Here is a 15,758-nt window from a genome sequence, read left to right as displayed (position 1 = left end):
CAGAAGAGTTTAATGAGGTAAATACTACATTACATTACAGTCATTTAGCAGATGCTTTTATCCAAAGCGACTTAGAATTCAGATTATATCCCACCGTAGGCACAGCTACGGGAGCATTTTAAGGGTTAAGTGTCTTGCTCAAGGACACATCGACATGCGACTAGTGGAGCCGGGGATCGAACCGCCGATCCTCTGATTGAAGGACGGCCCTGCTCTCCACTTAGCCACAGTCGCCACTGTGCTAGTGTAAAGCAACACGTGTGATCAAAACAAACATGTTCATGATCATCCTCATTCTCCTCGGAAGAACACAAAGACGATCCCGCTGCTATAACTCTGGAGCAGAATCCAGGACTCGAGCCTCGGTACACAATCCTGAGCAAACCGCATCTCCCATGGTGCCCTGACGGGAGCGTGCCAACGATTAAAGAAGAAAACGTGTACATTTAAAAGGACCATTCTCGTGGTTAAGCTTTTAGTCCATTAAATTAAAATCTACCAGACATCTTGCTTAATCATGCTCTGTAATTAGTGTTATTAGTTATGCTTTCCATTCATGTTAGTTTGGTTTAACGTTTGCATGAGATAATTAAGCTCAAGGAAGGTCCCTCTTCCTTGAGTTGGCTCTGCTGTTTGGAAAATAAATAAATAAATCAACCCAGGAGGAGAAACGACAAGCAAACACAGATGCTGTGAAAAGGACTGTTTGAAAATGTTTGTAGCTTCCTGCATTCGAAAGGTTTCCGTTCGGCAGCTGAACATCAGAAGTCCGTGCTTCCTTAAACTCACAAATTAAGGGCAACATTTCTGAGCGGTCCCTACTTATTACCAAAAAATAATGATGCTAGAGCCATCTCAGTTTCAATCATATGCACATTGATTTTTAAACTGTGATAAAATGAATGGAAGCGAATGGCCGCCTGGACTATATGACGCCAATTAAAAAAATGCATGGCCAGCTTTAAAAAGTCCATTAAACACGAATTCCAACCAGTATGCTCCCTAAACCCATTACTTGACAGAGCCCCAGTCCAATAGGATGTTTTATGAACCTACACCTTAACTTTAATGGCATTTGAGTACTATCTTATTATCAAAAGTTCATTCTAGTCTTTTGATATAAGTTGGAAGCACAAAAATATATATTTTGGTTTGTTTGAAACGGCGTAAGAAGACTTTTGGAGAGACATGTGGTGATTCACTCTGGCTGCTGGAGTCACCAATCAATTACTTTGGCTGTCGGTTGATTTTTGTTTTTATTTAAACACAGCTTAAGCTTTTAGCTCATCCATTTCTTTTCCCTCGTTCCATCCTCCGTCGCTTTGACCAGAGTTTCATGCCGTTGATGAGTGATGTTCCAAACGGGCTCATTAACACGCTCCCCTTCACACTGCCTTTCATACCGCAGGAAATGCCTGATTCAATTCCAGGCCTATTTAACTTTTCAGCTCAGACGGAGACACTTTGAATTTTAGAAGTTAGAAAACCTAGATGCGTGTAGCTCAGACAACCCAGGAGTCAGGAGAAGCGGCATGCTGGGAAGAGGAGAGGACAGACATGAAAGCGGAGCACACGTCTCATTAGCACCCTTTTCTCACCGTCCAGCCAGCTAACTGGGCAGCCGGCCTGCCACCCGTCAGGATGCTCGCACGGTGGAAACCAGAACGGTTGAAGCATTTCACTTCCATTATAGGATGCATCCCTGGGGATTAAGAAATCATCCTCACATTTTGAAAAAGCCCGGCGCCTGGAAATAGACTCTGGGATGCGAGGGCGGGTAGGTCAGAGGCCCGGGCACATAAGTCATCTTCCTACCTCCTTAGTTAATGGGGTTTTTCGAGGTAAGCACAAACACCAAAGGGAGGGGGAGGGTGTGCTGCTGGATCAGTAAAATGTACCTTCTTAGCTGTGGATTAAGAGGCCGCCTTAAAATGACATGCTGTGGTATTGGTGACAACAGGGGTAACTTTACAGTAATAATGCAACGTTTTTGGCAGTGACAGTGTTGCAGACAGAATACAGTAATCTGATGCCAGGTTTAAAAGATAAAGATAGAAGCTAAAGTCTACAGATCAGCGTAAAAGTGAACCACCACATCAGCTGGAGATGGAGACAGAAGACAATGAAATGAAGGAACAACACTGCTCCTGTAAAGCCGGGCAGGTCTTTAGTTACTGTTACAATCGTTAAAAAGCTAAAGCAGCATGTGTAGACATTCAGTATACCTTCAGAAGTTAGCATAGCATAGAAGTGCGTAAGAAGAAACGTAGCGTTTTATAATCTCCTTCCAACGAGTATTACTATTACACAACGTTTAACCATGACGAGCTCCACTAAACCAGGCTGAACATGAAGCTACACTATGATTGGACAGTTTGGGTTCAAAGGACTTAGCAATGGGTGAATCGAGAATTAAAAACAAGAAAAAGCCATAAGACAGACTCCATTGGGCGTATCAGTTACCAACAGTTTGGCTAGCTGGCTAAGGCTGCTAGATGACTTTAGCTTGTGACTGATGGAAGCGTGAGCGTAAAAAACACTGATCTCAGACCTGCTGTTTTCCCAATAGTTTGTTCACATTTTAACCAAAGGAATGACATTGGTGAGCTTTCCAACCGAGTCGTCCCATTCCAACTGTTGTTTATACATCTTAATAACATTTTTATGTAGATGAATAATTAAGAACGAATCAGATCTAAACAAATATATGTATATGTAAAAAATATGTATTATGATTGTGATTTTATTTTACATTAGGTAAACAAATACTTATTCTTAGGCTTAGAATACACTGGTGGAATCCCTGGTGTGCTACCTTAAAGGCTCATTGTTGCTTATTTAGCGACCCTTTAACTTAAAGGTGCCCCGTGGAGTTTTTGACCACTAGAAGTGCTAAAGAGCCGTGTTTTATGAGGATAGGCCAGTCTGAGTGACAGACAGCTGCAGAAACATTCAGAGAAGTGTCTGCAAAGGCAGTGAAGAAGAAAAAGACTTTGTAAATGTTTTACGAGGAATGAAATTCATTCAACACGTTCGTTGAAACCTCAAGGACACAGACCGTGCGCTCGGTTAACAAACACAACGCTTGTTTGTTTACAAGAAGACTCCACAGGGCTCCTTTTAAGAAGACATAGTCTGACAAGCATAACCTTTGTTTGGAATTATGTTGCATGCGACACAACTACTAAACTAATAAAGTAGCCTGCAGCAGGAAGACTGTCATTTTCAAATATTGATGCTTTCTTTTACTTTGCATTTCATGTTCCAGGGTACGCCCTCAGGAACTGCTCACTTGGTGCATGCTGGGAAAGGCTCCAGCCCCGCAGCCCTGAACAGGATAAGCGGTTTAGAAAAATGGATGGATGGACGCATATTCCAATTTCAATGTGGCAAACAGATAAGCAGATTATTGCCATAATTGCCTAGCTCATAATAATACAGTTACTCCAGCCACAGTATTCATCATTGTCGCCAACCTAATTTAACAGTGTTTGTCAACCATAGCTTCAGTTTTAGACAGCGCTCTTCAGTTTAAGCCCTTTAGCTATTGTTCTTTTCCCATAATGGTTGACACTAAGCCCCTAATCAGGTAGGAGAAAACATTCAGCAAGTGGCAGTCCTATAACCTTTAACCACACCCTTCCTTGTCATTTTAACCTGCATAGGCCTGTAAAGCATCATTTTTGGGTGGAGCCAAAGGTGCAGTTCATTAGTCTCGTGGCCAATTTTTTGAGCCACTAAAAGAACATTTTTATGTCATTATGGATTTTTTGGGATTTGACATGCAAGCTATTTAATCCCACTTGGCTTTGATCCATTTCCAATATTTTTGAGTGAGAAAAACAAAGAAAGAAGAGAAGCTTACAAGGGAATAGATGTCATAGATATAGGAGGAGAAGGTGGCTTGGTTGGGGGGGGGCTTTTTCCATCTGTCACAGCAGCTCACATGGTCGCCCGTCACACAGTCCGCGGTGGCTGACAGAGGGAGCTTGTCATGAGCGCACACCAGAGCTGTACCCTCCTTTCTCTCCAGTGAAACGCTGAATGCTGGACCTCCTTCTCTTTGCCAAATGACTCGTGATTGCGCTACTCATCGCAAGCTCGTTCCAACAATCTGAATCATTTTAAATCACTGAACATAAAAACACAATAAACAGCCTTTTTTTGTTTTTCTTTGGCTAACATTAGTGCGGGACACATTTACCCTGAAACTCTCCACAATGACACACGGCAGCTACAACGGCGACAGATGTTCCTGTTTACGAGCAGCCGCCTCGCTAAGCTGTTTTTGCACTTTGGTTTGGTTATAATTGAGGAGGACTTGGACTGGATCCTCTCTTACGGAGAGAAAATAGAAAAAAAGGCCAAAGACACTTCTGGCTGACTGACAGGTGAGCGTGCACGTCGAGAGCAGCGGGGAGGAGAACTAATGAAATGAGCTGCGAGAAGAAAGCCCACAGGGCCGATAGAAAAGCACCAGGCGATATACTCCAGTCATTTGACAACGAGATGCTATTAAAGAGGAAGATAGAAAAAAAAAAAAAAGTCATGCCTTTTGAAAGAATTCTGTAATTGTATCATGCAAATGAAGCAAAGGAACCCCGGAGACCGGACGTCTGGAATATTGAACAAGCTTCGTGAGAGAACATCAACCTTTAGTGTCAGAAAATAAAACCAATTTTGGATTCACAGCAAGAAAATCAACTGCACGAATTGTGTGACTAGAGAGGTGACCCCCCCCCCCCCCCCCAGTTTTAGATTAGAGACGGGGGAGTCAGGAGTTGAGAGAGGGTTATTTTGGGGTGGGGGGGGGCGGTGTCAAGACGGAGAAGAAAGGGAGAAAGACGAAGCATTGTGCGGCAGCTGTCACGTCGAATCTCACGATCGACAGCTGAATTATTGAGGGGATACGGAAGCAATTAATCAGGTTTAAACAGCGGCTGCCAGGATTGGGAATATGTGTGTTTGTGTCTGTCTGGGTGTGAGCTGACTGCTAGGTGAGTTATAGGTAGATACTATAATATAGAATACTGCTGACCTTGACCGCTGAATGTGTCGTTGTAGATTTGGGTGCGTGTAATGCCAGCGTCGTAGCCTGTGTGTGTGTGTGTGTGTGTGTGTGTGTGTGTGTGTGTGTGTGTGTGTTTTCAAACTTGAAGTTTTCAGCACCAACCAACATCGATTTCACACAGATCCCTCTTTATACTACTTTTCTTTTACCCCTCACATGCATTGATACTCCCCGAGACCTGTAAACGGACTTTGATGTGTAAAATCTGTAGAGTTCTCCTTTAAGTTTTTGAAAAAACATCACATGAAGATTGAAATGGTCAACTCGCCGAAATTACACAAAAGTAAACACTTGGAGGCATCGAGCCATGAAGATAAGTTTTGACTTAATTTGTCCGATAGATGGTCCAACTTTCCACGAAAGAAAGCGCATCGATCCCGTTCAAAGCTTGGCCTGTGGATCATGGTGATAGGGTAATACCAGTAATGGAAGAATACAGTGTTAAAAGAGTTCAATTGAACTAAATTGAGTCTGTGCCACGGCTGTGTATTGGACAGAATGTGGCGATACGATACGCATTACTCTACAGGTGTTGCGATTCAATTTATTGCAATATTGCAAAACTCTATGCAAGGCGATATGTTGTCAATCTGAACCACTGTCTGCCACGAATATTTGCGCTTCATTAAAACCAACAGTGTGTTTGACAAACAATTTAAAAGAACAAAACATTGCGATACTCAAGTGTATCGATGTTTTCTTACACCTCTGTTCGTGCCAAAGCGTCTTTTGGCTCCTTTCATCCTCTTTTTCTATTCTCTCTCTCAGCTGGTGTCTGCACACACAAGCATATTTGCTGCCACTCATTCTTCCACAGAATAAAAACATGTGTCAATGTTGTTATATTATAATTTGTGAATTGTTTTAATCCGCCAGAGTCCAGTCAGTCCACACGTTGGGTGGACCTCTCGCCGGCCCAAAGAATACATCAATGTCTGTGACTAAAAGGCAGACAGAAACCCATGTCCCGTAGTCCGTACGAAATGTAGACGAGACTTTCTCAGCAGTCTGTTTCCTGTCAGTCACCTGACACCCGCAGAAATGACATGAAAGTCTCTGCCAGGAGAAAAAAATAAATCCCTGAATAACATGCAGGCCTGACAGACTTAATTGTCACGTCCATGTCTTTTTCTACACGCTGCTGCTTTGTGTGCCGGGACAGCCATTGATTTACAGCCAGGTTTGAAAGACCCGCAGAGCTCGCACATTAAAAAAAAAAAAGAAATGACAAGAAATGATCTAATTGCACATGGCGTGCGTTGCGGAGCGATTGGTGGAAACGTACACTAGACAGAGGCAGTGGTAAATGGGCTGTAACTCTCTGCAACGACGCCGGTATTCTCCTTTAACGTGCGCGTGACTCGCATGGAAATGTGCCCGCCATGTGAACAGTAGTCGCTTGTGAATGGGGGTGAGGAGGAGAGAGAGACGTTAGCTTGCATTATGCAGATGGGAAACAACAACGCCGTCGGAGCGGACGCAGTCGATCAAAGTGATTGCCATCGGCGTGCACGCGCGTGCGTGTACTCAGAGGCAGTCAATTTGGGCGATGATATTGAAGCAGCCAAGGACGCCAACAGAGGTGAGAGGAGAGCCAGGCTGTTGGCCGTGCACAAATCCTTGTCCATTGCCCTGTTTCATTTTAACATTTCATCAATACTGGCAGTCTCTCTCTCTCTTTGCATCACTCCGGTGAGGTGTTGGGTTTCTTCATTCTCTGCAAAAGAAAAAGGAATGCCTCCGCCGTCCATGCTGTGTTGCTTTGTGTTGCGTGATGAAATTCAGATTCTGCAGATCTGGGGCCTCATTACAGAAGAAATATCCTAACTGCTTGTTCTATCTCAACTTCAGTTTCAAAGAGAGGAAAAATCTTCCCACCGCAGAAGCAATTCCCAAACTGCACGGCTGTGTCCCATTCTATCTTAACTGAAGAAACCATGACTGTATATTGGATTCTTCAATCGGCGCTCGTCCTGTCATGCCCGTTGCTATTTAGAGGATAGAATGTACCGGTGGGCTACTCGAGATGGACAAGCCGTGTAATCTACGGCCCTCACTCGTCTCTGGCTGGCAGTCTGGAAGAGCATTTGTGATTTGAACGACCACTGGCAGAGCCCCAAAGGTCAAATTCAAATGTAATAGTCTTGACAGTTGATATATATACCCATTAATACATGGCTATGGAAATGTAAAGTGGCATCATATAGTTTGAGTAGCCTTTCATCATCATCGTTGGTCCCCATTCTTCAGGGATGTCACAAGAACAGATACTTTGGCGCCAAATGTGTCAGATTCCTGAAAACGTGAGTGTACTTGTTTTTCTACAGTAGTGTAGGTGCCGGGGATCAGGGCTCGAGACCAACAGTTAGGAAACATGTTTCTGTAATACCAAAAATCCTAAATGTCACCTTAAACTGAGATGAGACAGGACTACAGACTTTGATAGTTTCTGTAATGAGGCCCCTGATTCATATTTTGGAGGGTCCAATAAGCTGGAGGAGAGTAAAATCAGGTATTAAGCACACCCTGCTTTATGGTCTATTTGACTCTAAATGGACCGTAGTTTACTAAATGAACATCACACTGTATTGAAGAAGACTTGAAACTAAAGATGGGGATGCTCGTCTACACATTTTCACACTTTTGAATTCCCCAGCAGCTCCCTATCCGTCTAAACAATGAGGCCGAGGAGAACCGAGAGCAGCGGAGTGAGTGAGGGAGGGCGGGGGAGGGAGGGGGCGTGCTGGCACCCGTTTTAATTCCACCAAAAGCTGTTCCAACAAAAGGGCCCTCACTCGGGGGGCCACCGGCAGCCAGGCAGTCCCGGCTGAAAATAGGGTCGTGAGCGAGAAGAATGAGAACGAAAGAGAGGGCGAGGGAGTGAGACCGAGGGAGAGAGAATGTGCGAATAAAAGAATGATAAAAATTGAAAGGCGGGTATGAAAGGCTGGCTGGAAGTTCTCTTTCCTCCGCGTGGCGGTGAAAGTCAAACCAGAGACGGTGGCCACAATGATCTCGTGTGTTTGAGTGAGTGTGCATTTGTGGGCAATCCACGAAAAGGCATTCACGAATCAGAGAAAGCAGACAGGACCCTGAGAGATGAAAGCAAAAAATAAAAACCTTGGTCCGACCATCCTTGGATGGGCTCCGTTGTGATTCATGGCCCCGCTCCTGTTGCTACGCTCTGCGATCCCTCTTCCCACCGACACCTGTTGCTGCAGAATCGCCCAATACGCCGCGATACGGGATGATTTTCTCGAAATGTGTTCAGGAATTTGCTTAGTAATTGGTTTCCTCAAAAAGGGGAATGAAAAAAGAAAACCGCTGACCAAGTGGAGACACATGCTGGTTCTTGGCAGGCGGGGTGATGAATTGAAAACCTGCTTCCTGGACTCTCAGCAAGCCGGATTGATGGAGCTTCTTACAGCAACACTTTACCCCTAATTACACCTCGCTCCTTTTTAAAAAGGCCCACACGAAAACACAACATGGGGATGTGTGATCGGCTCATCCACAAAAACAGGCCAAAATTAAAAAAAAACGTAAACATTAGTGCAGACAAACAAATCACAACACACGATGTGATGCAATGTCTGTCGACGAATCAGTGAGAGTAAGAGGAGAAGTCAGCGCGACTTTGTGACGATATTGGACTTTTTTGGGGGGCGACAATGGACGCCACACACAGATTGGCATGAACAGCATGAACTCCTGAGGATTATCACTTCTTATTTTGGTGAGGAACTTGAATAAATCCATATGCCTTAAGGAGATATGTTCACAGCAACATGAATAAATATTAAAGATGAATCATGACCTGTTCAACTTCCTAACATTAGCTCAAAGCTAATGATGATAATACATCATTAAACTACTAATGACAAGATTTGTTTTATCAATAAAAGTAAAAAAAATGTATTTCCTAAAATTTGAATTGAAAACTAAACACTATAGATGACTATAACAAAGTAAAAAGATCAATTTCATCAACGCCGTTGAAAAAAGAAATTGTATTAGCAGCAAGTGATCGGTGATCTCAACACGTTACATTTGCTCCTTTTATTTATGTTGTGCTGATCAGAAGTGTTTGCGCCCCTCCTAGCTCGTATCCCTTTCCCCTCGCTGCTTCCGATGCGATTGCAGTTTTGTTTACTGCATTGTGTTTGCCGGTGACTTTTATTTTGGCTTTAAAACGCTCAACTTTTTGGAGAAAATAAATACAGTTTGCAAAGTTCCTTCTGAAAAAGCCCACAACCCAAAAGATAAAAAGGATATTTGCTACAACATAAGCCCTCTTCCCAGGCACCCAGCTGGCATTCCAACCCAGCAGTGATACCTCTGAACAACTCTGAGGGAAACAATGGCAACCCCTCCTCAACCCTCTCCACACACACACACACACACACACACACACACACACACACACACACACAAGATCACTCCCCCTGAGAAACACTCCATGACATTTAGTCCTTCTGACTGGATTTTAAAGATGGCTCTGACCCCGGGGTCGGGTGCCTGCACAGGGTTAAAAGGGATTTATGCAGAGTGAGAATAAACTGTTCATTAAACTGAGAAAAATTACAGGCTTTTTCTTTTTTTTTTTCCAAACTGCCCTTTTGCTTCTGAAATAATGGGAGATGTTCAGCCTCCCGGCTTCTCCCGATACATTAATCTACTTAAACAGCCTGCGAAGAGAAAAAAAAAATTGAAATAATTGCGCCGCTGCCTCGGAGGCCGAAATCTCACAGATGGACGCTTTGAACTCAGCGCTCGTTGCTGTGCATGCTTTATGATTACAACAGTACAATTCCACACTTCTATGGGGGTTTAGTTTAAAATGTAGTAGATGCTGCCCCCCCGCTCCACACCCATGTGTTGACTTTTAGGACAGAAGCTTTACTAGGGAAACTGACGCGGTGCACATCCAGCTTACTGACACATTCCTCCAGCAGCCATAACACCAGATTCTCCTCACGGTCCCGGTCACCCCAACGGAGCTTCACGGAGAAGCTGCCTTCTTTTTTTACTTTCACGCTCCGCCAGCTTGGAACGAGCTGCAACTGCACGCTTAACTTCACATCTTTACCCTCTCTCTGACAACATCTTAAACTCTGTTTGTACAGAACAATGTTCTTCCTGTATGCTGTGTGTCTGTCATTGTGTTGTGGTCTGGCTTTTATCTGTGTCATCATCTGTCCCGGTTTGTACTCGTATATGAAACTTTGTACGTGCTTCCCATCTTGACCTTAAATAAAGGATAGAAGGATAGAGTACTTTAGTTTTACTAAAGCGGGTTTTTATTTAGGGGTTTATGCTCCACAGTGCTAAGGCGGGCTGAGGATTGCTTCCGAGGCCTCTTCTTCACGACCCTCCGCTGCACTGCGTTCCACACACATATCCACAGCGGAGAAATATGCCAGACAACAAACACCACCACGGCCCGATGATGAGTCATTAATGAGAGCTCTCGATAATCAGGCTGCGGCGCTCTGAAGGCGATAATCATCGGCCGCCTGCTCTCCAAGTGATAAGCTAATCAGCCCCTCGTCTCCACCGAGCCGTCGAGGGGAACTCATCATCATTGACATTTCGGCGCAGAATCAGGCCTGTAGAGACGAGGACGGGGAGAGGGGAGGGGGGGGGGGCGACGACACCTGAAGTGACTTAATTATCATGGCCACGGAATGATATCCTCTCAAACTCAACTCTACTTCGCCTGTTTTGCTGAAGGTTAAAGTTGTTCTTTTTAGCGTCAATTTCCACTGCTGCCTTTGACCCCTTTTTTTTTTTTTTTCTTTTTTTTTTACCAGAGCGTTCATTAATTTTTACTCATAAAGTTAAAAAAAAATCACACAGATCACCCGTCTACACCACAGACTGTTTCAAAGAAGTGGAAGTAGTCACCATGACTCCCGTTGTGAAGTATAGAGTTCGGCCTTTTGGCCGTCGCCATCTTGGCTTTTTTGCAACCAGTGAATGGAAGTGATCATATTTGGAATGCAGAGGAGTGACGTAGAGACACTGTATACGTCTCTGGTAACAACCTGTCAATCACTGTGTAGCCCCGCCCTAAAGCATCCCCTGCTTTATGGTCTGTTTGACTCTAAATGGACCATAATTGACTAAATGAACATCATGCTGTATTGAAGAAGACTTGAAACTAGAGATTTAGACCATAAACTCATGTTTACAATGTTTACTGAGGTAATAAATCAAGAGAGAAGTAGAGTCATTTTCTCATAGAGTTCTATACAACCAGAGGAGTCGCCCCCTGATGGACACTAGAGAGAATGCAGGTTCAAGACACTTCAGCTCTGGCTTCACTCTTCAGAACCAGAGGATGCCGCCCTGTCTACACACACGCAACCCTTCAAAAAAATCTAAAAATCAATGAAATTGTGTTGTATGCCGTATAAAATCAAGCTTGCATTCAGTGTCAGTTAGTAACTCACTGGCTGAGCAGCTGAAATGGGAGCTGAGTATTTTTTTATTTCCAGCAAGAAGACGGTATGTGTCTTTGCACGTTCTAATTAATTCATAACCGGTGGGGATGCGGTCGTGACAATCTGACGCCTCTTTAACAATACGAGCCCTGATGCAGCGCGGCCTCTGCTGAGTATCTGTCATCCTCGAAACAAACCGACCCGCGTTGGCTCGTTGCTTACAGCGCCGCTACGTCGCTCCAAATGTGCACGGGGAGGAAAAGAAACGCCGTCACAGATCAAATTCCATTCAGGGATGAATCTTCCTCCTCCCTCAAAATCACTCTAGTCACCTCCAGTCTCCAGCAACAGATGCTAAGCGAGGGCTCTGCGGCTCCCTTGAAATAACTCGCCCTCCATTCCCTTTGATCACAGCAGAGGCCTGTCTCTGCGAGGCGCGTCGCCGCGTCTCCTCGCTCCGTAATGACCCGTCTTCTTTTTCTTACCACCCTGGCGACAATTTGGGGACAGCTCAGACAGATGATACTAGTTACACCCAGGTGAAAACAACGGGCTGACAGATCCGTGCTGACGGAGCAGGTTCACGGGGTTTTCATGCCCGTCACCGTTGCCTGTTGTGAATTCTGTTGCTGGTCCCATTCCGGCGGGAAAAAGTTAGTGTCGGGAGCACGTCTGCGTTACTCAGCAGTGCATCTTATTATCTCCATATCTATCACTGTAATGCTCTTCCCGGGACACACAGCGTTGCTATGTAAATCATCAGCATGTTAATTGATCGCTCTCTTGATTAACGGGCCTCATCAGAAAGCGTTAAACTTAATCATGTGTCTAAATCACAGCAGCAGTCTTGAGTGCATTTGTTGTGTTGCTCAGAAATACGTAATTTTGCATGAATGTTGGTATTATGAGGCATTATAATATTCATACAGAGTCTTGCACTGCACTTGCATCACTTGACGGTAAGTTTACAGCAGAGCTCCACAGACATCAGCGGGCCGATGCCATCAGCCGGCGCTGGCGTATCACAGACACATCATCAGTGCACGTTGCCAGATATGAAAACAGAAATTGCAATAAAAGTGTTGACCCTTATTTGTCTTCATTCAGGTTTAAAGTGTTTGGTGTAGTTTGCTTTTATCGACAGTGTTTGTTTGTAGTATTGAGTGGTCTCCTCTTATCTTTGCGCAACTTTAAAACCGCCCGCCTCAGCACATTCTTTGAATAATAATGTATTTAATGAGCACTCTGTGAAGGCTGACTTTGAAAGGTTGCTTCAAAAAAAATGTTGATGTGAATTGTTTTTGTATAAAATATCATTTAAATGTGTTTTAAAGTGGACACACATTTGCAAAGGTGCGCCATATTTTTCTCGCAAGCCAATCAGAGCAGACTGGGCTTTAACGGGAGGGGGGGGGGGGGGTCTTAAAGAGACAGGTGCTAAAACGGAGCGTTTCAAACATAGGGTGAATACAGGTATATTAGAAGAGACAGTATGAGAAAAATAATGTGTTTTTTTAAACATTGAAGTTAAACCCCAAATATAAAGCTGAACATGAGCATATGTCCCCTTTAAGAAATTGCTGCCCCTTTTTTTCACAAAATATTAATATCGGTATTGGCCACTATGATCACATATTGATCAGGCTCTAAACATTTGTCCTAATTTACTATTATTGTATACATATATATAGTTTACCTCCTTTAATACAGACCCTATAAGGAGCGACCATAAAAATGATTTCCTCCAATCAGAAACCAGCGTGTTGACAGGAGCCTGTGTCATGGCTGCACAAGGCCAGAGGTCTGTGCTGACACACCGTTCTGATAGAACATTTGCATATTTGTATTCAATTTAAGTGTTAAATTACATTTTTGTAAAGCTTGCATTAAAATGCATGCGTTTCTCTCGCTACAGCAGCTCATCAATAAACGCCTTTTGTTGTTCTGTGTGATCAAACTATATCAGGCATTGACAGAAAGTGTGAACACAGTCACAAGTTCCTTTCATCGTCAGTTTGTCTCTGTCGTGGATTTAAAGTGGTTTGATTGTAGAAGAGGAGTATTGGTTCACTGTGAGAAGCAACACTTTATGAAGAACAGAGAAGCAGTTTTTCTTTACAGTCAGCCAGGACTCCGAGTCTTACACTCTGATTCCTGAATTCAATTTGACATCATGTCCTCATTGGTGAAAATACATCACTTGCATTATTCATCTGTGCACACATTTATGTGTCTTGTATCAAAATATGAATATCAAGTGGTGTGACAGCTTTGCAGGAAAACGTGAAAGATGTAACAACTGCCCCGGCCTCCCGCTCGCTGCGGATACGGAGGTGAGACACCGACAGGTGGACGCCGCTGCTGCATTACTAGCGCGTCTCGCCGCTGCGGCTCATATTCATGCAGAGCTCTCTGCTAAAGGGGCCACCTGAGGAGCCGCGACCGTGCTGCTCTGCAGAAACGAGGAACGCCCCCCCCCCCCCCCCCCCCCCCCCCCCCCTACACACACAGGTAAACACAGATTACAGGTCAGCCCTGTTGGTAAAGGGGTTTTGGTAGAGGCTCAGAGGGGATTAGCTTTTTCACTGAACAGTCACCTGCCGTCTGAAGCTGTGAGGAATCAGGACCACAACAACAAAAAACACCACAAACCAGGAGAGCCACACCTCGCTTCCCGTGGCGCACGGAGACTCCACACACACACACACACACACGCACACACACACAGAGCCCGGCAGAGTGCTTAAGACTATAAACTTTTTTTTTTTACAACAGGTCGCCTCCGAACAGACGCGACACGGGGACTCATGCGGGACGCGGGCTGGCCGGTCACTTTCAGGGCGCACAGCGCAGGAGGGAGACGCGGGGTGTAAAGCAGAGGCTTCGGTGGTTACTCAAACGCAGCTTTGTCTTACCTTGGGCTGCGAGGAGGATCGCCGCCGCCGCCGCCGCCAGCCAAGCGTTCCTCACCGGAGAGACCGGGCGGCGTGCCGCGTGATCTCTCGCCATTCTTCTAAGCGGGAGACGAGGTGGACGTAAATATCCACTACAGCGCTGCGTTGTGGGGGGGAGAGAGGGGGGTGGGGGGTGGCGAGCTTGGCTCCGGGTTATTCCTTCTCCGATCGGCGCGAGAAACTTGGGGAGTTCAGCTCAGACCGCCCGGGCTAGTCAGCCAAGTTGCGGCTTCTCTTCCCCGTGTGTCTGTCCTGTAACTCTGCAATCTGGACCGCGTTGAGTTTCTCTCTCCGTCCTCCTTTCACTGGACAGGAAGAAGAAGGGGCCGGGCCGCAGTAGCGCGCACAGGTAAGCCTACGCGGCTGGTTTCTGCGCGTGACGGCGCGTCTTGGCGGAGAGAAGGAGCGGAGCGGAGCGGGGACAGAGTGTGTGCGAGTGAGGAGGCGCGAGCTCCGTGTGTCTGGCGCGGCGGGCTGAGTGGGGGATATCAGAGTGATGTCAGCAGAGCGTCACCAAGAGGGCGCGAGCCGCAACAGTGAGGCAGAGGAGAGAGAGACACGGACCTGTACCTGCGCTGGACACCCCGGGGTGGGGTGGGGGTGGGGCGGCCCTGCTGGCACGCGGATATGTATTAATGTGCGCGTGTGTTTTAGTGCTTTCATCGAGTACTGATAATAATCGGTTATTTCCGTTGATCAGCAACAATATTCAATGATAGAGAAAATCAAATAATTACCTATGGTGGAATATAACTACACATTAACTCAAGTACTGTACTTCAGTACAATTTTGAGGTACTTGTACTTCACTTGAGTGTTTCCATTTCCTGCTACTTTATACTTCTACTCCTCCACATTGCAAAGGGAGATATTGTTCTTTTTATTCTGTTTATTTTACAGTTACTTTGCAGATTGTACACACACAGCCGATGAGTATTTATGGTGGAAGAAGTACTTTTACTTAAATAAAATACCAATGTAGAAATACTCCTGCATTCAAAACTTTGAAAAGTACAAAAGTTGAAGCATCAAAATAAGCTTACAGTGCCAAAAATAACCGTATTCAGGATGATATATAGGACTGGATTATAATTATTGATGTAAAGGTGGAGTTCATTCTAACTACTTTTACTTGATTTCAAGACTATTTCTTCCTCCACTGATGACAAATTGCAAAGCATCGTCACTCACAACTAAAGCTATCATGGACATGATTAGGAATTATTGGTATCAAACCCAAAGTGATGTCTCAATATGTTTACTTTGTCTGACCATCAGCAGCATATA

At 44.9% G+C, this 15,758-nt stretch overlaps 1 protein-coding gene across 2 annotated transcripts in view; it reads right to left on the bottom strand.

Moving 5' to 3' along the window:
• Positions 1 to 14,907, bottom strand: part of pvrl2l (PVR cell adhesion molecule related 2 like) — a gene marked incomplete at its 3' end in the record, with an annotated part of 294,334 nt that extends 279,427 nt beyond the window's left edge. For both annotated transcript variants that reach the window (XM_079175836.1, XM_079175835.1), the window contains exon 1: positions 14,433 to 14,907. In XM_079175836.1, the coding sequence (XP_079031962.1) occupies positions 14,433 to 14,526 (94 nt within the window). In that variant the 5' untranslated portion in view covers positions 14,527 to 14,907. The remainder of the gene's footprint in view (positions 1 to 14,432) is intronic.
• Positions 14,908 to 15,758: the final 851 nt, after the last annotated feature.

Source organism: Pholis gunnellus (assembly GCF_910591455.1).
Source record: "Pholis gunnellus genome assembly, chromosome: 16".
Classification (NCBI taxonomy): domain Eukaryota; kingdom Metazoa; phylum Chordata; class Actinopteri; order Perciformes; family Pholidae; genus Pholis; species Pholis gunnellus.
The sequence above is the reverse complement of the archived record's forward strand: the minus strand, read 5'-3'. Positions and strand labels throughout refer to the sequence as shown.